Here is a 26,896-nt window from a genome sequence, read left to right on the forward strand (position 1 = left end):
TCCTAATTTCCCAACCTAGGATCTAAACCCTCAGGTTGGACGGGGGTCAGAAGTACACCGTCCCTCTGCACCCCCTTCCAGAGTTCTGCACCCTCCCACCTTGGAGCGGTACCTAGGGAAGCCAAACACCAGGACCGCCGGAGTTCTGGTTACAGACACTCCCCGTCCTCTAGACACAGGAAGATCGTCCTCAAATGACCTGTATGTACAGCCTAGGACCCTGACCTGGCGCTCCCTTAGGGAACCCTCCAGGCCCTGAGACAGGGTTTCGGGCCAACGTGGGACACACCGTCCCACACTCACTCCGCCTCCACTGAGACAGGACGTGAGCCCCTACACCCCTACCATCCTAATGGGACCTAGCTGGGCTACACATGAACCTCTTCACCTACACAGGATCATCAGATACACAAGCCACTACTTTTAGAATCACTCCCTAATGCCTCTGCAAGACATCTAGCACACAGCCAGACATCCACCTTCTTGTCCAGTGCCTCTGCAGGACCTCCTGCACACCACCAGAGGTACACCTCCCGTGCAAGCTCCTTAAAAAAAACTCACACCAACTCCACCAGTTCAAAACACCACTCATCCACACACTCCCCCTCCAGACTGGTAAGACAGTTCCTCACTGCCCCTGACTCTCAACCTGTACCCCTCTTACTGAGCACCAGGCACCATACTCTGGGAACTGGGAATGGGACTTCACGCACTGGACACATTTTAGCTGCCACCACTGGATCCTACCATACTGGGGAATCCAGACACACACACTACACTCAGGGGAATACCACCCTCCCGAGCAAGCCATTTCTCCTCCACACTCCCTCTCTTCCATCTACCTACACAGGGACAGGAACAGGGATTGGTCACTGGACCCAGCAAGGGATTCCTAATCTATGAGAACCTCCCCCCTCTACTGGCGTCCCGCCCTGTCATTTTCTCTCATCTGCCACTAAACATAAAGCGCAGGAACACCATCTGAAAATGACACTATTGAGGAAAAACAAAATCACAAACAATAATCCCAAACATGTGACTATCTGAAAAATGCAGAGTTTTGTAATGTAGCCAGTTGTCGCTGTGGAACTGCGCAAACACAAGTCCTAATCCGCACCGCTGACCAACAATGTTAGAACTGGCTATTTCTGGTAGGCTAAGGCTGACGCCAAAGCCAGGCAGAAACCACCATTGTAGTCAGGGCAAGGGAGTCACACGCCAAGATAACCCCTGCTCACCCCCTTGGTAGCTTGGCACGAGCAGTAAGGCTAAACTCAGAGGCAATGTGTAAAGCATTTGCGCCAGCACACAACAGCAACAACATCCTAGGCACACCACAAAAGGAACTCCACACAAGGTTATATGAAAATAACTTCTGTATTGTCAAAACACATCAGATACAAATCACACATGTACATTGTGCCAACTGGCACGGGCAATATTCACAAGGGATTATGTACAAGACAGGGCCACATGGGCCACTGTCATAATCAGCACTTAGTAGAAATAGAGATACTGACAGAAATTAGAATAAAAGGATATAAAATCACTGTAGCACAAATTAGCAAGAATAAATCACAACCGGTAAGTACTGGTAACAGGTAAGTACCACCTACGCGACCCTAAACACCTTAGGAGAATGTCACGCAGGGGACCAGGACCTCACTAGTACCACCTGTACTGGAAAGAACAACCACCTAAGAATAAAATACATTTAGGGGTATCAGCAAGAACACATTACACATGATGCATCAAAAACACATTCAGAGGTGCAGGACAGGAAAAACACATGATTCCTAAAACATTCAGAGGTGTGAGGAAAGAAAACACATGATGCATATAAATACATTCAGAGGTGCAGGGAAAGAAAACACATGATGCCTAAAACATTCAGCGGTGTAATAGCAAGACACATGATGCATCAAAAACATTCAGAGGTGCCAGAACAAGGAAGACACGTGATGCCTAAAAACATTCAGAGGTGCCATAACACAACTCAATAGCGCAAAAACACATGATGCCTAAAACATTCAGAGGTGCAAGGAAAAACCACACAATTGGCAAAACCATACATAAGCCACCACCTGTGGCAGTCCCTAGGCCAACTGGCCTTGTTGGGGTTAGGACGCCCTGTAGTCCAAAATTCAGGGGCCTAAACGGTGCAGGTGCCCACTACTTGCTGGGCACCTGTGGACAATCCCAAGCGCCTAAACGGTGCAGCTGCCCACTAATTGCTGGGCAGCTGGGAGTTAACAAAACTGCGACAGGGCCCTCACTGACCCTTAGGCGCAAACTGCGCCCACTGCTGGAGCCACACAGGCTCTGGGCATATCACGTGCCCCAAACGTTGGAGCCACACAGGCTCTTAAACAATTATGGCCCATGGATCCCTCAGGCTCTGCAAACAATGGCACCTCGAGCCTCGCTTGGCTCGTAAATCAACTGTGGCACTGCGGAGCCTCTCTGGGCTTTAACAAAACAAAAATGGCCCCCTGAGCCTCTCTAGGCTCGACACATAACTCTGGGGCCTCGTGGAAGTCCCTCGCAGGGGGGGCTTGAATTAGCAAAAATGCCCCCGGAGCCTTTCACTAGGCTCAAAGACAAGTAAGGTCTCTCTCAGCCTCGCAGGCTCTTAATCAGAGAATTGCCCCTCTCGTGGGAGTCCCTCGTGGACTTGGAAACAGCCTCCACAGGCTCTGCACACCGGAAGGGAGGGACGGGCACCGGCAATGTGCCCCGAAGCCCCCCCCTCCTTCGGCACACACTCACCGGCTCTCTGGGCAGCGGGGCTTTTCTGTGTTCGCGGTGGGGGCTGGCACCGGCAATGTGCCTCGCGCCCCCTCTGCTCTTCTCCTCATGCCGCTCCTCTCGCTGCAGGGCTACCTCCGCTCACGGGAGCCCTGTAGACCGGCCGCCATCATTCTTCCTCCTTCCCCGGGCCGGCAGCCAATCACGGCGCGGCCCGGGGAAACATCACCAAGGAATCCCTCCGGTCAGCCAATGGCAGCGAGGCAACTTCTTCCTCGGTCAGCCAGTGGCAGCGCGGACCACCGGGACGAGCTCCCACAGCGGCCCAATCCCAGTGCGGCCCCTTCGGTGCTTCGTCCCGGGCAGCGGCAGTGAAGTGGAGGCAAATGCCGGGTGGGCACCGGCTTCTTTAAAAATAATAAATCGAGGTGGGCACTCGATCGGGCCCAAAAATAACAGCAAGGTCCCTGGCGGGGTAGGCACCTGCCAAGGGACTTAAACCAAAATCGGCAATCAGAGCGCCTCCAGCGCTAGCAGCGACAGTACAGCGCTCTTAAGCGCTAGGGGCAGGAATCAAGCGCTCCCAGCGCTATGGACACAAAATAAAGCGCTCTCACGCGCTTAAGGGCAAATACAGCGCTCCCCAGCGCTATGAACAACAAGTCCAGCAGAGTCCTTCAGGGGATGCAGCAAAGTCCGGGGGGGATGGGAAGAAGGTCCCAAGGATCCCAGGGCAAAGCAAAGTCCCCCAATCAGCCCAGGCAAGGCAGAGGGGTCCCCCAGAAGTCCTCCAGGCATCCAGGAAAGTCCATCAGGTGTCCAGGGCCTGGGCAGGGCCCAGGGATTCCCCTGGGCCCAAGCAGCAGCACGCCCCTGGTAAGAATCAAGTCCAAAAACAAGAACATTTTGGAAGGGGACACAGCCCCTTTTTATACAGAGAAAAGTCTTTGAAGTCTTTGTGCAAGTGGGCCCTGAACCCGGTCTAAACCAGTTCTTGGGTGTTGCTGGAGCCCTTGGGCATCCTGGCTTCCTTCTTTCTTACAATATCAGGGACAGAGGTGACAGTCGCCCAGCGGGAGGTGGAGCCAGCATTGTGGCAGGCAGGCACAGCCTCATTCACTCCCAGGTGCTATCTCCTCCCACTTCCCTGGCAGCAGATGCAGCCTTTCATCCATGGGCTGACTCAGACAACCTCCTGGGGCTCCCCGGCCCCTGTCATCCTCAAACCAGACAGTCAATCCACAAGCAGGCTCAGGCACTCCTGGGCCAGGCTCACCAGCCAATCACACGCCAGGCACAAATTACACAAATATGACAACTTCTAAAAGTGGCACTTCTAGACTAGACACAATCATGCCACATACACCATTACGCAGCATTCAATCTCACGAGTTCGCACATATCAAACTCGACCCTGCACTCCCCACACATCAGGAACTACCATGGGCATACATATTCCCCATTCATTCCTGTGGGAGGGCAGGTCACTCACCACACATACACAGAGAGCTCACGCACTTTACACTGTGTGTGAAAAAGTACGCCAAGGCCTAAAATCATCAACACTAGGTTCCAGAAACAGGCTAGGAAAAAGCAAAAAGTTTTGGGGTGAACCTGCCAAAAGGGCCAGGTCCTACAGTATGCATGATACAGATACAGTACAGTGGTAATGCGGGGGCACATACAGATGAGTTACAGGCACATTGTGGTAAACAATCGGCTTATAGGCATGGTTACTGATGTAGGTAGTCGGTGTCTCTGTAGGCCCCCAGAGTGAAAGGAGGAAAAGAGGAAGAAGAGAGATGGGGGGGGCAGACCGCTCCCAGGTCGTTGCTTCTAGTCTTGGTTGTTTGCTGCTTGTGGAATCTGGCCTGTGGTCTGTCTACGGGGGTTTGTGTGACCCTAAGTGTGCAACAGTGTGCAACAGAACTCAACAGAACTCACTTTATTGACCTCAGAAGGATGAAAGGCTGAGTGGCTGCATTAGTACACTAAGCCACCAGATCTGGCTAAGCCACCAGACCCAGCTAAGCCACTAGACCCGGCACCAGATCCCTTTCAAGTGATTACTAATCTGTGCCCAAAAAATCTTGGAGAGTGATACACTTGCACAACACATGGACTTCATCAGATTCTTGGTCTCTGCCGCTTCAGCAACGAGAATACATGCTAAGGTAATTTTTGCATAGTTTTATCGAAGACCAATACCAATGGAGAAAGATTTTAAAGTGATTATTTAAGAACCGCCTCACACAACCTCTTATTATAGTCCACCAGTAGGACTTCCCAGTCATCCTCTAGGAATTGTGTTTTAAGCCACATTTTCCATCAGGTGCATACGATTCCAGGGTGGCATGGAAAATGCAATGGTCAATCAATGTAGTATACATTCCTGTAATGACCCGAGCAAAAGTCTTTCAAGTGTGGATAAATTGGGTGATAGGAGTTTAGGTAGATTGATATTTGCCCTCCTCAGGATGGTGAAGAAAGCATGGGACAAATCAGTGTATTGCTTATTCTGGGAACTGGAGAGGTCATACTCCCTTCATAATTCAAGGAATGGTTTGAGGGAGCCATTTGAGATTAGATCACTAAACCAGCAAATGTCATGCGTGTTTGATAAAGTCCATCTGATTTCCTCTACCTCAATGGTAATCGCTGCATTGCGCTACAGCGACACTTTGGAAAGTTCATCATATTATGGCCCCTCAAAGAAGGAGTCTCAGTGTAGAGGTAGTCCATCATCAAATCCTTCTACGCTCTTCTGTCATCCTGTAGAATTGTTTCAGTGGAGAGGCCAAAGCCTCCCCACACCTTGCTATGCACACCCTTCATCCAAGAGAGAGTCTCAGTAGAGTGGCCAGTCCCCCATACCCTACTTTACACAACCGTCGCCCTAGGGCTAGCTGTCAGAGCAGAGGTCAGTCCCTCCCCACAATCAGAGAGAGGTTTTAACAGAGGTCAGTCTCTCTCCACATCCTACTTAACCCACCTTTCATCCAAGATAGATGTCTCAGTGGAGCAGGCACTCACTAACATATGTTATGTTATGTTATAAGCTGTTTTGTAACGGGCTCAATTACTACCGGAGTATCCTGGCGCGGTATACCGCTGGGGAACCCGTCCTGGCTTTCCCTGTGGGATGGTCCCTACTGGGAGTCCCCAAGGTGAAGCCAGGCATCCCCACCGTTGATGGGGCCGTTGTGGAGATTAGGCAAGCTAATGCCCAGAGTTGCCGAGTGGGACCCCTGGTTAGAGTAGGCACCGAGGCGAGAATTATCGAGTCCGCTGACCCTGGTCCACGACCCTGCCGCGTCGGGAATTGAACCCTGGTCCCGGGCCGACTCCTGCTTCCGGGTCTGCCACCTCTAACCAGTGAGCCACACCACTCCAAACATGCATGCTTGTCACCCTGTGGAAGAGAAGTAGGTCCCTCCCTACACCCTACTACATACATCTGATGCCTTGGAGATATCTGTCATTGTTGAGGCCCGTTTCTCCCCGCACTCAACTATGCACAACCATCATCGAAAAGAGAAGTCTCAGTGGAGAGGCTAATCTCTGCCCACACACTACTATGCATGTTAGTCACCATGTGGAGGGGTGTTAGTAGAGGGGTTAGTCCCTCCCCATACCCTTCTATGCACATCTGTTGTCCAAGAGAGAGTCTCAGTGGAGAGGAAAGTGCCTCCCACACCCTACTATGCACATCTGTTGTCTAAGAGAGAGGTTTTCAGCAGGGAGATCATTACCGCCCCACACCCTGCTGCACATACATCATCCAAGAGAGAGGTCTCAACTGAGAGGCCAGTTCCTTGCCACACCCTACTACGCACACCTGTCATCTAAGACAGAGTTCTGAGCGGCGAGGCCAGTCCTTCCCCACAGCTTACTATACATATCTGTCATCCAAGAGAGAGGCCTTAGTAGACAGGACAGTCCTTCCCCACATCTTATTATGCATAGCTGTCATCCAAAAGGAGAGGTCCCAGCTGAGAGCACAGTTTCTTTCCACACCCTACTCCGCACCCCAGTCATACAATGTAGAGGTCTCAGCAGCAAGATCAGTTCCTTCACATACCTTAATGCTCACTTATGTCTTGCAAGAGTGAGGTCTGAGAGGTGAGGCCCAAACCCTACTATGCACACCTGTCATCCAAGAGACAGGTCTTAGTGGACAGGACAGCCCATCCCCACACCCTACTACTTACACTCATCATCCAGGTGAGAGGTCAAAGTGGAGAGGCCAGTCTAGCCCCATACCCTAATGTGCAGAGCCAGGGATAGCATAGACATAAATCACTTTCTTTATTGGGTCCATTCAAATTGCATACACTGCACTGGGTAGTGACCTACTACTCCTGGAAGACCTAGGGTATTATGTGCTTGGAAAACATGGTGAAAATCCTTTTTGAATAAGAACAGCATAGGATTTATAAACTATTCACACATCAAAAAGGATTGAATGATGACATCCCCAAGTGGAACACACTATAACTGACAGAATACCTTGTTGCAAACCAGTACTCTTCACATACACAACATTCTCCTTTATAAATGGTATTGGAGGGTACGTGTATATACTCTAACTTCATTAACAAAGTATTGTATAGTAGCACAAAACCATTATATCACAATTCCCACTGCATCTGTACAATAATCTTCACTGCAGCAACCTCTGATTCTCAAAGAGTTTTCACTTTTTCTAGCACTTCTGGGCACCCCACTCTAAGATACGTATTAACAACTACCTTCCTACTGATGGATCCTTAAATGTAGGAACCAGAAGAACACTCATTTTGCAGTGTTTACTGCTTTCAGCAGAATACAAGCATGAGGCGGGACTGCATTTCCCTACATACCCGGCAATCATGACCCTAATCTGACCATTAGGAGATGCCGGAGACTGCAAACTGTGTCCACTATAATAGGATCTGTATACTAGCGGGGGTGGGACTACATTTCCTGACCTCATCACTCTCCCATACTCTCCAATATTCTTTAGAAGAGTTGTTGTGGCCAGAAGAACATCTCATACATTGCAAACAATACACAAGGGGCAGTGGGACTACCTATCTCGACCCCCTTGCCTCTCTACAAACCACTGGAAATGCCCTTGAGGACTCAAACACCTCAAAACCATTGCAGTGTGGTGACAGATCATGTGAAAAAGGCACATCCTTATGTCACATAAAAGCAGCTTGGTTCAAACACGCGTAAAATTGGAGGAGTGTGGGGAACCAAGTTTGTATAAGGAAGGACAATGCTGTAGACAAAGTAAAAGCGAGGGGCTCTTCAGTTTAAACAGCAATCAGAGACCATCTGCCCTTTATGCCAAGAGGAATAAACTCACATTCTCTGTTATCCCATCAGAGTGTGAATACAGGATTTGCCCACCCCCTGTACCTCATGAAACCATTCTAAATGTAGGAGATAAAGGTCATAGGGATACGCCACTCCTGAAATAAACGTATGTGTGAATGTTGGAAGTGTGCTTTTTTATGTTATATGTAGATATGTCTGCTTTGTCTGACGTCTTTGAAGGGTATCTCACATGTCTGAATGCATTGTTGCACAAGCTAACCAAGATGTGGCTAAGCATGAGACAATACCATGCAAAGGTTCCATAATTATCCTTTAAAAGAAATACAATTGTGTTTATTTGATTCAGAGGCCATAAAGATGAAAAGGTCTGTATGTTTGCAAGCTCCATAATGTCGATGAGAACTAATATTCAAAGTTTATATTATCAACTACATTCCATAGAAAGTCTACAAATATTTTTGGTCATGAACAAAGACTACTGACCCTTGGTGGCACAGGAAACAGGCTGAAACATGTATGTATGTATGTATGTTTGGATTTATATAGCGCTTATAACCCAGGGGTCTCTAAGCGCTTTGCCTTGGGAACCCGTCCTGGCTTTTCCCTGTGAGATAGCCCCTACAGGGCATCCCCAAGGTGAAAGCCAGGCATCCTGCCGCGGGGGGCCGTTGTGGAGATTAAGCAAGCTTAATGCCCAGATTTGCAGAGTGTGAACCCATGATTAGGTCAGGCACCGAAGCGAGAATTATCGAGTCCGTGGACATTTGAGCTCAAGACCCTGCCGCGTCGGGAATTGAACCCTGGTCCCGGGTCTGACCTCTGCTTCAGGGTCTGCCTGCTCTAACCAGTGAGCCACACTTCTCCACATGGGTCAACCCATTGATTTTATGGGATATTATACCCATGAAACATCACACTGTTTTTATTCTCACCAAGGGACCTTGATAGTGAACAGTTTTTAGGATAATGAATGTTATTTTAAGTTGCACTTGTAAACCCTTAGTAAAGAGCTCTACTTACAAACTGTGTTGATCCCACCCACTCACACTAGGTGTAGTAGTAGAGGATCTGATGAAGAAGCTTGCCACTGGTTGTACCTGTGCCTGAGGATCCTCCTAATATATCCACAAGAGTCCAGGAATGCACTAAATTATTTGAGTGTGGATCCTCTACAACCTTGAGGTCTATTGGGACCAGTCAACTTACCTCTTACACTTAAAGAGATCAGTCTTTGATAGGTTTACCATGTCTTGTGTAAATCTTTATTACAAAAACAAGGGGAGAGCAAGGGATAGAACAGGGGGTACGTCCTGGTCCCTAGAAGGAAAGCTAGACTTAAACAATGTGGACGGACACCACTAAGTGCATGCACTACAATCACTATGTGTGGTAAGAACATGGACCCGTTACGTGTTCGTAAAAGACCCCTCACACACCAACCTAGTTTTATTTATTATTTTATTTTAAAGTTTTATAGAGCGCGTACTTGACCCGTGAGGGAATCAGAGCGCTTTATAGGTTCAAAGAGTAATACAGAAAGATCGGTTGACAGAATGATAGCAATAAATCGGGGGGATATACAGAAACAGGGGTCATATGGTAGGCAGGGAGTCAAAGGGGTATGTGCAAGGAGGGAGGGGGTGAAAAGGTACATAGGAACATTTTCCAGAGTAAATGATCATAACTTAACACAGAGATCTTTAATGAGTCAGGATCACACAATAGAACAGGGTGTCATACAATAGAACAGGGTATCACAAAGGTAATAAGTCTCTCGGTGCTTGTGGAGCAGGTTAGCCAAGGAATTTAGCCATGAGGAAGGATTTGGCCTCTTTTTGAAAGCGTGCCAGGGAGTGGATACTTCTAATGTCAGGCGGGAAGGCGTTCCATATTCTTGGAGCAGACCCGGTGAAAGAGCGATTGAAGTTTTTTTTTTTCTTAAAACGTGCAGCCCGGAGTAGGAAGGTATTTGCCGATCGAGAGTTTCTGCTTCCTCCGGATATCGCGAGATTCTGTGCAAGATACGCAGGGGAGTTGGCGTGTAGGGCCTTGTGCGCGATGCATGCCAACTTGAGGTGAATCCTAGCCTCGAGAGGGAGCCAGTTCAACGCTTTCAGGTGGGGGGTGATGTGATCACATTTTCTAGAGCCCGTAAGTAGTCTGGCGGCTGCATTAATTAATTGTGGGTTTCTAAAGCGCTAGAATCGACTCCCGAAGGAGTATCTCTGCGCTATAGACCGCTGGGGAACCCGTCCTGGCTTTCCCTGTGAGATGGTCCCTACTGGGTATCTCCAAGGTGAAACCAGGCATCCCCGGCGTTTGTGGGGAGCCGTTGTGGAGATGAGGCAAGCTAATGCCCAGAGTTGCCGAGTGTGATCCCTGGTTAGAGTAGGCACGAGGCGAGAATTATCGAGTCCGCTGACCCTGGTCCACGACCCTGCCGCGTCGGGAATTGAACCCTGGTCCCGGGCCGTCCTCTGCTTCCGGGTCTGCCGCCTCTAACCAGTGAGCCACACCACTCCACAGTGGCTCCATTGAGGCAGGCTTTTAAAGGTGCCAGAGTGATCTTGGGTAAACCAGAGAGGGTGGAGCAGCTATATTCCAACCGAGAGATGACAAGAGATTGAACTGCTAGTTTTAGGTCGGGAGCAGCTAGAAAAGGTTTCAGTTTCCATAGGTAACTCAGGTGGAATCTGGCAGATTTGGGCCATTGAGTTGATGTGGTTTTGCATGTTTAGGTTTTAATCCAAGGTGATTCCCAGTGATTTGGCAGAGTCCACTATGGTCGGGGAACAGTTTAGGGCTGTGATAGCTTTGATCCAAGTCTGTATCTCAGAGTTGCTCTTGGGCGGGGAGATTAGAAGGAACTCAGTTTTTTTAGCATTGAGTTTGAGTTGGTTTGAGTTGGTTTGAGGCTAGCCAACGGACGGTCAACTTCAAGGCCTCATTCATGGTGAGGACCTCAGCAAGGGATGAGATTTTTATGTAGATCTGAGTATCATCAGCGTACATATGGAAGGAGATGTTAGCATTGCGGAGGATTTCAGCAAGGCGTTCTAGATAGAGATTAAACATGGTGGGGGACAACGTTGATCCTTGAGGGACTCCCACTGTGACCATGGAGGAGGAGGAAAGTTCACCATTGATTAGGAATCTCTGAGATCTGTTTTGGAGGTATGAACTAAACCGGTCGAGCACTGTGCCGTCTAAACCCATCCTAAGTTTGAGGCGTTCGAGTAGCATCTCGTGGTTGACAGCATCGAAGGCCGAGGATAGATCGAGGAGGATTAGGAGACACGTTTTGTCTTGGTCCAGGGCTTGAAGAGCATCATCAACAAGGTGGAGCATGGTGGTTTCAGTGGAATGTCCTGGTCGGAAGCCGGATTGGCAGTCATCGAGTAGATGGAAGTTGCAGATGTGACGACTTAGCTGTATGTGAACACACTTTTGCCAAGAGGGGAAAGTTGGAGATGGGTCTAAAATTGTTTGGGGAGGCTGGGTCTAGCGATGGCTTTTTCAGAATAGGGAGAACTTGTCCTGCTTTTAGTGAGATTGGTATTGTTCCCTGCCGGAGAGAGGCATTGATTATCGCGGTCCAGCAAGGAATGATGGATTTGGTAATCGTCGCAAGACAGTTCGAGGGGAGCGGGTTGTTGAAATGGTTGTTCGAGTTTAAGGAGGAGAGGATATTTGCGACGGAATCTTCATCGTAGGGTAAGAATTCAGACCAGTGCGCTAGGTTCTTGGGTGAGGTCAGTGTCCGTAGCAGTGGCGGAGGAGGGGGATGGTCAGTGTTTGGTGGGGGGAGTGAGGCAGCTTTGAGTTCGGTATCTAAAGTTATGATTTTGTTTGCGAAGAACGAGGAGAAATCTTCGGCGGAGAGGAGAGACTTGGGGTTTTCTTTCGCTGTTTTGGACAGTTTGTTCGACTGGAGTTTGATCATCTCAAAGAGTTTGCGAGGCCTATTCTGAGCATTTCCTAGTTCCGCTCTGAAAAACTCTTTTTTTGAATTGAGGATGTTTTTGTTGTAAGCATTTCTGGCCTGGCGAAGAAGTTTCAGGTGATCTGCCGATGGGTGCTGTCTCCAGATTCTTTCGAATTGACGAAGGGATCTTCTCTCATTGTTGAGGGAGCCAGTGAACCATGGGTTTCTATCTTTGACTTGAGTCCTTTTTAGTTTAAGAGGGGCGAGTTCATCCAAAATGTTCGACATCGAAACAGTGTTGTGATCATTGAGGTCACTGGCTGAGGTGATGTGAGGAGGGGGTGGGAGGTCGGATTTGCAAAGTGACTCAAGTTCAATTAGGTCTAAGCATGGGCGGATTTTGCGATTTGGCAATCCGCGAACTTGCGTATTTACGGATTCGCAATCCGCAAAATTCGCAAACTCTCGCGAATTTGCGGATTTTTTTTTTTTGTTCGCAAGGGTTTCTGCCAGTTCGCGAGGGTTGTGTACCAGTTCGCAATTGCGAACTTACTTGTCGGCTCGCAACGGCCGCAACTATGTTGTTTCTACATCTGGTTCATCATCACAGGTTCACAGCACCCTCTGTTTCACCACTGCCACCCTCTGGTACACCCATGCCACCCTCTGGTACATCACTGCCACCCTCTGGTTGGTTTATCACTTTAGATTATGAGGGTGAAAAAAAGCAAGCACACCTGCCCTGCTTCAACTGACATGAATTAATTTGGGGTTGATTAATGTGTCACTGAATTTAAACTTCCAGTCTGGCTGGCACCTGCTTCCTTATATGTAATTTGCTTTCTGTTGCAGTGCAATTTTTTTTCACAGGACCTTTGTGGCCTACTTGTAGCTATTCTCTGAGCATGCTGTGAGGGTCAGAGCAGGGTCATAGAATAGTTGCAAGTAGGCCACTGAACTCTGAAGGGGCCCCTCAGGAAGCACTACAGGGAATGGTTACTAATGATAAGATTGAACTTTTGCACCTGCTGAGTGCTTTCAGTTTTGTCTGTAATTGCTTTCTGTTGCAGTGTAATTTTTTTAACAGGACCTTTGTTGTATACTTGTAGCTATTCTCTGAGCCTGCTGTGAGGGTCAGAGCAGGGTTATAGAATAGTTGCAAGTAGGCAAATGAACTCCGAAGGGGCCCCTTAGGAAGCACTACAGGGAATGGTTACTAATGATAAGATTGAACTTTTGCACCTGCTGAGTGCTTTCAGTTTTGCAAAAATCCAAATATCCAGCAGCATCCACAAAAAGTAATCCTTCCAGGTCAAGATTCAAATCAAAGTGACCAGCACATGAAGAAAGCACTGGGAGGAGCCTGCTGGGCAGGAACAGGAAGTTGGAGACTGTGGGGCACTTCCTTCCACCCACCCCCCCCCCAAAATGGACTCCTTGCAAAGAAAAAGTGCAGGCAAATGTCAACCTGAGGAGTTATTCTGATAAAAATCATAATTTTCAAGGTTTTTGCTGCCTGCTGGTGGATTTCTTGTGCGAAATTGCACATTTTGCAATCTCGCAATTGCAAGATTGTCGCTGCCCGCCGCATTTACGCGTTCGCAAGTGTTTACTCCCGCGAAATTGTATAGTATTCTAGTTGGCAAGTGCGACCAAGCAAAAAATCCGCTTCGCACGGATTTTACGAATTTTCGGCAAGTTCGCGAATGTTCGCGGACTGCGAATTTGCCGAAAATCCGCAAAATCCGCAAGCGGAACGGATTTTACGCTCATGCTTAATTAGGTCTAGGTTTTTGGTGTCTTTGACCCTGCGTTTTCTGAGCACTGGTTGAGGCGCCCATGTTTTGAGGGTGCAGGGTAGAAGAAAGGCGATGGCATGGTGGTCTGACCAGTCGCAGGGGTCGGTGGATATGATGTGCCCCCGGTTGTGCTACGACACCTGACTACAGCGGAGCAGGTGTTGTGCAGATGTGTGATGTGACGTCAATTAATTAGGTTAAAAAAAGTGTATGTGGTGCAACTATTAGGAGATTATTTCAGTTAGTTGACGATGTGTTGCGGTCTACATGTTTCATCCCGTTTAAGAAGTGGAAGGGCTTTCTTTAACACCTTCAACGCTAAGGCAATTCCCGCTGGGTGCTGGAGTTATTCAAATCCCATTGTTCATGACAAGGTCAGCTCGTCATAAGCACAGATCCAGTGTACTGCATGACGAGCTGACCTTGTCATTAGCATGGAAGGGGTTAAGACCAGGTGAGTGAAAAAAGTGAGTGACAAAGGTGGAAGATGCCAAGTGAAGCCTGTGAGGTACCTACACACTTGCTAAGGTGTGTCGGCATACTCACTGACACATATAAAATAACCTGTTGGGGGAGAAAAAGGACAGGACAAGACATATAGTTAGTCTTGCATAGTCTTGCATAGTGCTTGCATAGTGCGCCGCTGACCACTGGGCATAATTCCTTAGTGGCCCCCACCCACAACACAGAGCCACATTAAACATAGCCAATGGGCTTCAAAGGGCACTACCTTAACCGTCGATAGGCCACCAGGCCTAGGCACCTATTTTGTTGTAGCCATTTACCTATTAAATTGTAGCCATTTTACCACACACGGCCTAGCTTTAACCACCTGTCTATAATTACCTGTTTGATAATGGGTACAGCACACCACGAATCAGGGCATGTCGATGCGAGCATGTGCCACCTTCCAACATTACAATCACCGTGGTAGTCATCAAGACAATTACTACAGCATTCCTAAAATTGCCCTTAGGATTGCATTTTATATTGCTACATACTATATCATTTACAACGAAAGGGAGAAATCTGTTGGAAGAAGGGCAATCACCACTCTTAGTGAGTGGTAGGTCCAGTATCAGTCGTGCCCTAAGAACAGTGGTAATTACAAGAATACTGAGCTGTTCCTCAATTAAAGGGATGTACGTGTCCCTCTGGTGTGAAGGATGTTGTAGGGTCACTAGGACTCCTACAGTTGGGCATCCATTATGTTGGATCTAATGCCCTCACACACCCTTTCAGGTGTTATGCTTCATCATCTGGGCTTGCTCCTCGTTGGGTCTGTATACACAACCGACTAGGTAGATGCAGACCGACAGAGATATGACGCAGGAAACACCTATTTTTCTGTGAGCTACACACACTTAATTGTTTGTCTGACTATTTGACATCAACCACATTGAGGTAGACAGTTTACACTTTAGATACACTCTCTACTGATAGGTCCTGAAGAATCGCTAGCTAATTGCCTTTTAGCGAGAAACATGTCGACCAACCATAGCACATACTATACCGTCACTAGCAAATTGGGAGCATAATATTCCAGCAAGTACCGGATAGTTTCCTTTTAATTAGAGCAGGGGACCCCCAGAATAAAATCATTCCCCGGTACCCCCAGCTTTATTTTAAACTCACACTCACACGTCTACGCAGTCCTGGCCCCACACCCGCACTTCATCTACACGGCAGTTGGATAAAAGAACTCCGCCAAAGAGCCCCTCTTTGAGGTGTTGCCCGTTGGGTATTGCTCCGCCGACACAACGAGGAGCAAGCCCAGATGATGAAGCATGACACCTGAAAGGGTGTGTGAGGGCATTACATCCAACATAATGGATGCCCAACAGAAGGAGGCCTAGTGACCCTACAACATCCTTCACACCAAAGGGACACGTACATTCCTTTAATTGAGGAACAGCTCAGTATTCTTGTAATTGCTACAAACTATATGTCTTGTCCTGTCCTTTTTTCTCCATCAGGTTATTTTACATGTGTCAGTGAGTATGCCAACACTTGTGGCATCTTTCACCTTTGCCACTCACTTTTTCACTCACCTGGTCCTAAAGAAAGCCCTTTCTTTTTTTAAACGGTCTGAAACATGTAGACAGCAACACATAGTCAGCTAACGGAAATAATCTCCTGATAGTTGCACCACATATGTTTCTGTAAATCATATCCTGAGCTCCCAATATTAAAATCTAAAGGCAAGGATTCTCAGAGGTATTTTTAACTTAATTCACTCATATTACATCACACATCTGCACAACACCCGCTCTGCTGTAGTAAGGCATCGTAGCACAACCGGAGGGCATTCGGCCGCCCGGGTGGGACCCCAATGATGAGGCATGACGCAAACTAGGTTGGTGTGTGAGGGGTCTTTTAAGAACATCTAATGGGTCCATGTTCCTATCACACATAATGATTGGAATACATACACTTAGTGGGTACGTTCAAATAGTTTAAGTCTTGTGTAATTCTTTGTCACAATATCACCTATGATCATTCATCTAGCAATTACACTAACTCTATTTTTGCTATCTACAATTCCTCCAGGACCCTTTGTTTCAGTTCTCTTCATTTAGTCTCCATCCGCTGATGTAGGTAATCCCTGCTGGGGGTTGATCCTTTGCCATGTTTACATCAGAGCCTTGGAATGCCCTCCTTCAAACTAAGAGGAGAGACGTGTCTGATTAATTTTCTAAAAATGCAAAAATTTATTCATTTTAATGACTTTTTCCAACTTTCAAAATTGTGAATAAGGCACATTACAACGCGATGTAAAACATTGTGTGCTATTACAACGCATTTGTTACAATGATCGCATTGTTAGTACACAATGTATTACATTGCAAGTCTTTACAACGACTTCCAGTAGGGGGCGCACTGGACGTAGGAATAGTATTATTTACAATTCCTACTCCAGTTTGCACAACAGTAGGCAAGTGGTTGGAACTTATTTCCAATACCTGAGGGTCCCCTACTGGAATTCATTGTAATTACTTGCGATTTCATTACATCGCGTACTAACAACTCGGTCGTTGTAACGACCGCATCGTAATAGCACACGATGTAATGACAGCGTAGTAAACGCTGTTTCCTCAGATTTGCACCAGGACACTATTTCCTGCGGTACCTGTGCACTTTACAATATAAAAACTCAAATTAATTAATTAAATCTTTCTTCCAAATCTATTTTATAGATTCAGGGCCTGATTTCAAGCTTGCCAGAAGGAATGCTATTGTATACATGTGGTATACCTACCATATTATAAGTGCATTATTTCTCAAGGCACCTGTATTATGGCGGATGGCATGACCATAGTTTGTGGTGTATGGCCATCTGTCAAACTCTAATCATGCCTTTAGAATTGCTACCTACTGACAACCGTATCCAGTTTTCATTTATTGTTATGTTAAAAAAGCCATCTCAGGCCAGGAAAAGATCATGTCTTTCTTTAACATCTGTCTGCACATATACTCCTGGTTGGTCTTTTAATACCTCCTTGACGATACTTACATTCTTAACCACAATATACAAGGCTTTCCATGAAGGAAGCTTCATAATGTGAGATTTGTGAGATTCACCTAAAACACAAAGCAACTTTGGAGCACACATATAATATAATGGATCCTAGCATCCTCCTGGTCTGTCTTCTTTTGTGGAGCTCAAACAGCGTGCACCTTCTTAGGAAAATCAATCAGTGTCATCGTCCCCTTGAAATTTTTCCTGATGAAAAAGCTTGCCACACACCTGCCCAGGTTGTACATGTTTTATCTGATCACATATTGCCCTGTATATGCCACAGCCTGTTGTCCTGCTATCTATAAAGTCACTTCTCTGTCTTTAGATGCTTTTATGATACAGAACTATTGATGTAAACCTTACCAAATAATGAGCAACATAGCATAACAATCAACTGGACAGCATTGTTTCATTTATATATACTTGCAAGTTAAGGTTCACTTAATTTATATTTCAGTGGTTTAGCAGTTGGAATTTATATCACAAGTTCAGCAGAAGCATGCCAGTATGTAGCTAAAAACTGTGAAGCAAACATCCTTGTGGTGGAGGACCATGACCAGCTCTTGAAGATTCTACAGGTGAGCTTTTTTAATTCTTACTTCTCAAACAATTAGTCCCTCCTACTATCTAGTGCATATATGTGTGTCTCCAGGTCTATGATTAGTCAAATCTTTATTAGTTCAATGGTTTCCCATTGTCATGTCCGAGAATTTACTACCATTTTAAATGCCTAAATCTGTACAACATGATTACTACTCACCCACATGTTTGTAAGCAAGACCCACACATTAGGTAGGATATTGTCTTTCATGTAGCTAGAAAAGTAGGGTGCAGAAACTCATAGTCCCTAATAATTGGAAGGAGAAACATCCTAGCTTAGCTTTGCTCTTTCCAACTTGTAATTAGCCCCTGTGTGTCAATGCTACATCCAGCAATGCATCCTATAAATTTGTGGTGCAACACAACTGCATAAAGGCTTTTAGTACTGGTGTTATTTTCTATATTTATTACATTGTGCAGAGGGGTCAACTTTTCTAAGGGCCTAATTACGAGTTTTGAAGTCCGTGAACCGATGTACCCACGGTCGGCGCCCAACTGCAATGATCTCGATGGTCCAATTGCCAAATTATGAGATGGGGTATTGCCTTTGCAAAAACAGCAGCTGAACCGCCAAAACCGCAACCACACTGCCAACTGCCGGGGTCACAGTCAGGGGAAGGCATCTCCCAAAGAGCGGTACAGAGGTTTTCTGATGAGCTGACCACGGTGGTCGGACTTCCATCTTAAGGTTGGCAGAAACTTAGGATTTGGGTAGAATATATGGGTCAGACACCGGCAGTGGGAAGGTGATATTTTTCCACATGTATCACATACACATATACATTCAACACATATCCAGTCAAAATGTACACACATGCATCGATAGATAGGGAATACTAGACACTGCCACAAGACCTCTGCAAGACCGACCGCAGCCACACCACAGGCACAACGGTCAACTCGTAATGTGGCAGTCAGATAACCGGCAGTGATCCAATCATCTTGCTGCCACAGTCTTTGGATGGCAAAACTTGCATTCAGACTCCAAGTATTTGTAAAATGGGATATAATTTAACTCATATCTTACATCCCTAAAGTACCACAACCTTTGTAAATCTAGTATTTAAGGGTCAAACCCATATTCTTTTCATTGAATAGAATTTATGCCTGAAATGTGCTATGAGGCCTCCTCTAATGTGTTCATTATATTTCAAAACAAGAACTAAGGACATTTGATGGTGAACTTATCTTGAGGTGCCTTGTACAAATCACACACTGCAAATCAAAATCAGTCAGTATCTGAAAAATAAATACTAGTGATATAGAAGTGCACCACTGAAAAAATCGATGTTCAGTAATCAATCAGTGAAGTATGAAGTCCTTAGATTAAGAGAGTTTGTTTAGAGCATGGTGCAAGATCCAAGATATATTAGGTTAGGGTCACTGGTAAATGGTTTGCTGAAGGAGAAGGCATGTTATAGGACAAGTGTACCCTTATTCTAATGTAGCTGTGGAGTTATCTGTGAGTGGAGGTATAGTTGTGATGCCAGTAAGCCCTGGTCAGGTATGTGAAAATATTCTGGAATAACAATATGGTCACTTGGCAATGAATGCCACATGAAGACTAGCATAGAATACATTTGATGGCAAAAATAAGGTATTCCACTGTGTAGGAAATTACCATATTTTGAATGATGTCCCATCAGATTTTTGCCAGACCTCTTTTGCTGGCTTTAGAATGCTGTGTACTTCACCCTGCAAACCGATGTTAAATTGCTTGTGCCTCCCGTTTAATCATGGTTGATGTGGTTTATTCCTAATTCACAAATTTAACTTGTCTTTAAGTAGGGGTGTGCAAAATTTGCATAATTTGCTTTTTCATGATTACACAAAATGTCAGAACATTGTATTACATATAACAACTGGAAATGCAAATCTGTCATTTTGCACTATATGTTAGCCCAAAATAAAGTTTTGGGTCAATTTGTGGCATAAGGATGCATTTAAACAAAGCATTGCTAGCAAGAGTTACTTGTGTTCTGTTGTTCGCGTGCATTCTGGGTACATTTTTAAAGAGAATGGTAAATTTTTCTGTAAATGTTTTCTATGAATGTTGCCTAATTATGCACAGCCTGTAAACGTATAATACGACATTTTCAGAATTCCCCAAACTAGCTGAATTAAGCTGTATACCTATCAGCCCCTAGTATTAACCAATTAGCGGTTGCATAGCACAGCACTGTCACCCCTAGGGCTATCTGGGCACTGACGGTGCAGTGTCTGGTTTACTTGGAAAATATCAAAACCACAAATATCCTGGGACATAAATATTGTGTCTAAAATATTGAGTATAACAATTTTGTAATCCCATACTTATAATGTAAATAACAATAATATTGAAAAACAAATAATGTTATACACTTATATAAAGATAGTAAACATTACATATATTAAAATTAAACAGTATTATAATTTAGATTAAATATATTTATATAATTTTAAATAATATATTGATGTTATGCTCATTTAAAAAACATATATATGTGTGTGTATGTTTATTTAAACATATATAATTTAAAACTATTATTAAAATAATAATTATAATTATTGGCACACTGCTGGTGAAGCAATGAGGACCTCTTGTGTCCTGAGGCTTCAGGACACAAGTGGACTTCATCCCTCGAGCCCCCGTGCGCCAGGAGGTACTTTTGCAGAGTGGTGTAAAAAGGGGGCATGGCCTCTGACCATTCTCAGCAATCCAGCTGTATGGGGTTTACTGGAGGTAATAGGAGGGCTAATTGGCCCCTAGGGACCCTCAGGAGGGAAGGGGACTCAATCCCCCAACTTAGAATGCACCAGGAGGTGTGTTTGCAGAGTTGTGGAGAAAGGGGGCATGGCCTATGTCGCCCTCTCAGCAATCCCACTGTGTGGGGCTTATTGGTGGTAAGAGGTAGGCTAGTTGGCCCCTAAAGGACCACCAGCAGCGAAGGGGACTTCAATACCCATCCAACAGTACACCAGGGAGCCCGTTTGCAGAGTGGTGGGCAGAGGCGGCATGGCCTGCTATGAAAATTTAGCAGTACAACTGTGTAGGACTTACTGGCCAAACTGGTAGGGGTAGTTGGCCCCCAAGGATGTGTTGGGGGCCAAGTACCCCTCTTGTTACCTCCAGTAAGTCCTACACAGTGCGTTTGCTAAGACGTCTTCAGAGGCCATGCCCCCCTTTCTCCACCACTCTGCAAACGCACCTGCTGGCAGACTACAGGATGGGGGATGAATTTCTCCTGAGGGACTTTAGGGGCCAAAAAGACCTCCTGGTACCTCCTGTAAGTCCTATGAAGCGGAGTTCCGGAGGGCTGGTCGGAGGCCAAGCACTCTTTCTCCACCACTCTGCAAACGCGACTACTAGTTAAAGAAGTGTTTGCAATGTAACAGGTTTCACATTTGCGAGAGTTAGCGCTATTGGCGTTGTAAATGTAAAAGTTTTTTACTAATGATTTTTGGATTGGAGTGGATGTACGGTGTGGGTAGTGCAATTATGTGGTATGTTGTGCAGTGAGTTTATGTGGATAGAAAGTATGAGGTATTTAGTGTACAGGAATTATGTAGAGTGGGATTATGAGTTATGGAGAGTAATTATGTGGTATTGTAGTCTGTGTTGTGGAGTGGTAACCTCAAGTTTAGTCTTCCTCATTTCCATAGAAGCTCAACTATGAACTTAGTGAGACAAAAAAAGAAGGAATCACTGAGGAGCACTTGTGGACCTAGTCAGAGGTAGGAGCTGGGCCACTGGAATCATGCAACTGTTTGGCTGCACCAACTTTCGCATAATTTTACATTTTCTGCATTAGCCACATAATACATCATCTGCTCACTAATCTTCAGATTTGAACAAAAAAAGTCTTGTTTCTAGCTCAAACTGCTCAAACGTTACCAAAAATGCAGTGACAGTGTTACAGAATGATGGAAGGCCCTTTGCAAACCTAGAATAGTTACCTGTTACTTATTGCTAAATGTGGGTGTTAAAATTGGTACTAATGGTGTGCAAGCCACTCTTGCTTCCTTCTGCACCTCTATTGCCTGTTTTTGCATTTCTATTGCTTCTTTCTGCACATTTCTTTTTTTTACTCTCTTGCCTCTTTCTGCATTTCTGTTGCTTCATTCTGCACATTTCTTTCTTTTACTGAACTTCTCTTGCCTTTTTCTGTACATCTCTTTTACTTTCTGCAACTCTCTTGCCTCTTTCTGCACCTCATTTGCCTCTTTCTTCACCTCTCTTGGCTCCTTCTGTACCACTCTTACCTCTTTCTGCACCCCTTTTGCCTCATTCTGCACATCTGTTGCTTCTTTCTGCACATCTATTGTTTCTTTCTGCAACTCTTACTTCTTTCTGCACCCCTCTTGCCTCTTTCTCCACCCCTCTTCCCCCTTTCTGTATGTATGTTGCTTTTTTCTGAACTTCTCTTGCCTCTGTCTATACCTCCCTTGCTTCTTTCTACACCCCATTTGCCTCTTTCTGCACCCTTCTTCCATCTTTGTAACCTCTCCTGACTCTTTCTGTACCTCTTTTGCCTCTTTCTGAACCCCCTTGCCTCTTTTCGCATCTCTTTTCCTTGCTTATGCACTTTTTTGCCTGTTTCTGTACCCCTCTTGCCTCCTTCCGGACCTATGTTGTTTCTTACTGCACTGCTCTTGCTTCTTTCTGCATCTCTCTTGTAAATTTCTACACCCTTCCTCTTTCTGCAACCCTCTTGCCTCCTGCACCACTATTGATTCTTTCTGCACTGCTCTTGCTTCTTTCTGCACCTCTTTTGCCTGTTTTTGCACTTCTCTTCCTCTTTCTACACCCCTTTTGCCTCTTTCTGCACCACTCGTTCCTCTTAGTGCAACTCTCTTCCCTCTTTCTGCTCCACACTAGCGTATTTATGTACCTCTGTTGCTTCTTTCTGCACTTCTCCTGCCTTTTTCTGCACACTTTGTGACTCTTTCAGCACCTCTGTTGCTTGTTTCAGCACTTCTCTTCCTTCTTTATGCACCTCTTGTGCCTCCTTCTGCACATCAGTTGCTTCTTTCAGCATGCCTCTTGGTTCTTTTTGAACTGCTCTTGCCTCTTTCTGCATCCCTCTCACCTAATTGAACACCTCTTTTACTTCTTTCTGCATTTCTTGCTTCTATTTCTGCACCCCTCTTGCCTCTTTCAGCACCTCTGTTGCTTCTTCCTGCATTTCTCTTGCCTCTTTCTGCACCCCTCTTGTTTCCTTCTGTACTTCTCTTGCCTCTTTCTACACCCCTGCTCCCTATTTCTGCACCTTTCCCACCTGTTTCTCCACCTCTCTTGCCTCTTTTGTACCTCTGTTTCCTCTTTCAGAACTTCTCTTGCCTCTTTCTGCACCCCTCATGCTTCTTTCTGCACCTCTGTTGCTTCCTGCTGCACTTCTATTGCCTCTTTCTGCACCACTCTTGCTTCTTTCTGTACCTCACTTGCTTCTTTCAGCACCTCTGTTGCTTTTTTATGCAGATCTCTTGTCCCTTTCTGCACCTCACTTGCCTGTTTAAGCACCCTTTTTTCTCTTTATGCACCTCCCTTGCCTCTTTCTGCACCCCTGTTCCCTCTTTCTGCACCTTTCTTGCCTGTTTCTGTACCTCTCTTGCCTCTTTCTGTACCTCTGTTGCCTCTTTCTGTACCTCCCTTGCTCTTTCTGCACCCTTCGCGCCTCTTTCAGCACCTCTGTTATTTCTTTCCACACTTCTCTTCCTTCTTTCTATACTCCTGCCTCTTTATGCACTGCTCTTACCTCTTTGTGCATACCTCCTACCTTTTTCTGCACCCCTCTTGCCTCTTTTTGCACCTACGTTGGTTCTTTCTGCACTGCTCTTGCTCCTTTCTGCACCTCACTTGCCTCCTTCTGCACTTCTCTCGTTTTTTTCTACACCTTTGTTGTTTCTTTCAGCAATTCTCTTGCCTCTTTCTGCACTTCCCTTCCTTCTTTCTGCACCCCTCTTGCCTCTTTCTGTACCTCTCTTGTCTCTTTGTGCACCTCTCTTACCTCTTTCTGCACCTCTGTTCGTTCTTTCTGCACTGCACTTGCTTCTTTCTGCACCTCACCTGCCTCTGTATAAATCATATATCATTTGAATGCAGAATAGCAGTGGAGGTGATAATAGACTGGGAGAGTAATGAGCGGGATAAGAGTAAGATGCTGTAGGGAGTTGGTCTTATTGTAGTGGCTGGATCCTCAGTTGATGTTGGATCGGTAAATTGTTAGTCCTGATATGTACAGGGTTGGAATTCCAAATACTGGGTGCATTTCCAGAGAAAGCTCGAGATAAGGTCTTTTGTTTACGGGTTTTCGGGGGGATGAGTAACATAGTGTTGGTACGCCTGAGTTTGGCGGCTAGATAGGAGGGTTTGCCAGTGTGGGGAGCTTTGTGGGTGAGACATGCAGTCCTGAAGCTGTTATGCAATTCTACTGGGAGCCAGTTGAGCTCTTTGAGAGCAGGGGAGATGTGATTGTATTTTTTTACCCCCATCATCATTCTGGCAACTGCATTTAAGGTAGATCAAAGCGGAGCAAGGTGTAGCTTAGCCGTGCCTGTGAGGGTGACGTTCCCGTAGTCTAGTCTGGATAGCAATAGGGATTGTGTGACTTGCTTCAGGTCATTTGGAGGGATGAAGGGTTTGATTTTGTTTATTACTTTTAAATTGAAGAAGGCACATCTTGCGGTGTTTTTGATGTGCTTGATCATGTGAAGGTTAGGGTCTACAGTTATTCCCAGTGAGTGCATGGAGTCTGGGATGAGAGTGCAGTTGAGAGCATCAATAGACTTTATCCATTCCGTGATTCAGGGGTTCTGTTCTTTGTTAGCTATGAGGAGGTGTTGGAACTGGGGGTCACCAGTTCCCAGAGGGTAGCATGGCACGAGCGGGTAGGCATCCGAAAGCTTATGTGTAAAGTGACCATACAGCACACACAACCACCGAGACAGTAAAATGGGCACGCAATGACTGACACCACTCCAGTAAGTTTGTATAAAAATTAGATAACTTTTATATAGAGCAGAGTAAGGGAAATCAAGAATTACAGTATCAATATCTCATTAGTTTTCCTTCAGAATACATAGGTTTCAACACTTTGTAACAAATACTCAGATTAATAAATATTAAATATCAGATAAATATTGAATATTAGATAATATTAATTATAGATAACCACAGGCCTGACCTCAGCCTTGCTCCTTGCCAGCACCTGTAAGAAATACATTAAGGAGACAACCAAATGACATTGCATCTCATTGGTTCTGCAGGCATTTTACCCACTTCTCACTAAGCAAGGATGAGTGTTTCACAGCAGTAAACATGTAAATAAATAACTGTAGGCTTCCAGTAAATGCAGCACTAAGTGGGAGAAAACATTTCATTAAGATTAAACATCCCCTTGTGTAGGATTAACCATCTCCTTAATCAGGAATAACCACTTTAGGAATCACTCCCAGTAGGATTAAGCATTTCCTAGATTGGGGCATTAAGCAGTTCAACAGCAGAGAAGAACTTTTCATTAGATATACATCAACCTTTCATCCGGTAACACTGGCTCAGTTCACTAGGCAAGATCTACCACCTTTTCAGGTAATCTAGCATTCCTTCCGGCCAGAATAACTTTAGAGGAATCAGGCAGGGATAATAACATTCCCTTATTCAGGAGCCAACAGGGCATAACACTGACTTATTCAGCAGAGGCAGACATTCCTTTAGCCACATTAAACATCTACCTCAGGGGATAACTGTGGGCTTCCCTTTAACCTTCACCAAGCAAGGGTGAACTTTTCCTTAGACCCCCTTTAGGAAGATTAACCAGGCTTTCAGCCAAGAGTAAAAGGCTCATTTGGCAAGAACAACATTTCAATAGAACAATTCATTAATTCTGTCAGGCAAGAAATAATGTTTCTTGACACAGCAGTGAACATTCCAGGAGGTAGGAGTAAGTATTTCACTCTGCAGGAATAAAAGCTTCCGGGAAAATCAGGCAACGTGTGAAAATGTGCATTTCCCTAAGCATATAAAACTTGGCTATGCATATCAAACATTTCCTCAAAGGTTGGGCAACAGCTCATTATACAGAACTAACATATTATCCGGCAAGCCCACCCTTCTTTAAGTAAAAATAACCTTCTCAGTATATCAGGCAACCAGTTCATTAAGGAACAGTAAACAGATCATGGAAAGTTAGGCAGGGGAAAACTCAGAGCCCAACTATTGCATCTCCACAACCTGGCATTAGGCTGAATTACAGCTCTCTGGCAGTAAGGCAATTTTAGACATGTCCTTAAGTAACTGAGGGCCTTCCTATAGGCATTGCACTAGGCAGGATTAAACATTTAATTAGCCAGTACCAAGTATTTCAATAGGGCATTTCATCATAGTATGCAACAGGGCATTTATTTTCATCCCCCTTAAGGAGGAATAGCATTTCCTTACCTAGGGATCAACATTTCGGTACCTACACTAAGCAGGCATGAACATTTCAGTAGGGTAAAACCAACCCTTTCATTAGTCAACAGTAAACCTTTAGAGATCAGGCAACATCTCGCTATGCGAAGATAAGCATCCCAGTTCATAAGGCAAACATTTAATTATTCTCTTCGAGCAAGCATAGGCATTTTCGTGTAGCAGGAATGAGCCTTTCCTTGGGTGGAATAAACAGTTCTCTAATCAGGGCCTAGCAATAACTGTTAGTGACCTTTGCCCCAGGTGGGGGTCAACTTTCGCCGCCCAGCAGTCCCTCGAGGGTCTTACCCCGATTCAGCTGGTCCACTTGGGGTTAATTAGGGCCTACGGGACCCACAACAGACTTGTCCCCAGGGGAAGGGTGAACTCGGGCCCTCTCCGGCCTTCCACCCTCCTCCCTGGGGTTACCTCAATCTTCGGCTCCTCGGGGAGACCTTGCGGTGCTTGAGGCAGGGTAGGAAAAGCTCCGGCCCTCCCGGAGGCCTCACATGGCCAGGGGATCTCTTCCAGCCTCTCTGGTGCTCATGGGCTCC

At 45.7% G+C, this 26,896-nt stretch overlaps 1 protein-coding gene across 2 annotated transcripts in view; it reads left to right on the forward strand.

Moving 5' to 3' along the window:
* The window catches only part of LOC144817708 (long-chain-fatty-acid--CoA ligase ACSBG2-like), a 254,229-nt gene that overhangs the window by 80,436 nt on the left and 146,897 nt on the right, over positions 1-26,896 (forward strand). For both annotated transcript variants that reach the window (XM_078674470.1, XM_078674469.1), the window contains exon 3: positions 17,775-17,895. In XM_078674470.1, the coding sequence (XP_078530596.1) occupies positions 17,775-17,895 (121 nt within the window). The remainder of the gene's footprint in view (positions 1-17,774; positions 17,896-26,896) is intronic.

This window comes from Lissotriton helveticus, chromosome 2_1 (genome assembly GCF_964261635.1).
Source record: "Lissotriton helveticus chromosome 2_1, aLisHel1.1, whole genome shotgun sequence".
NCBI lineage: Eukaryota > Metazoa > Chordata > Amphibia > Caudata > Salamandridae > Lissotriton > Lissotriton helveticus.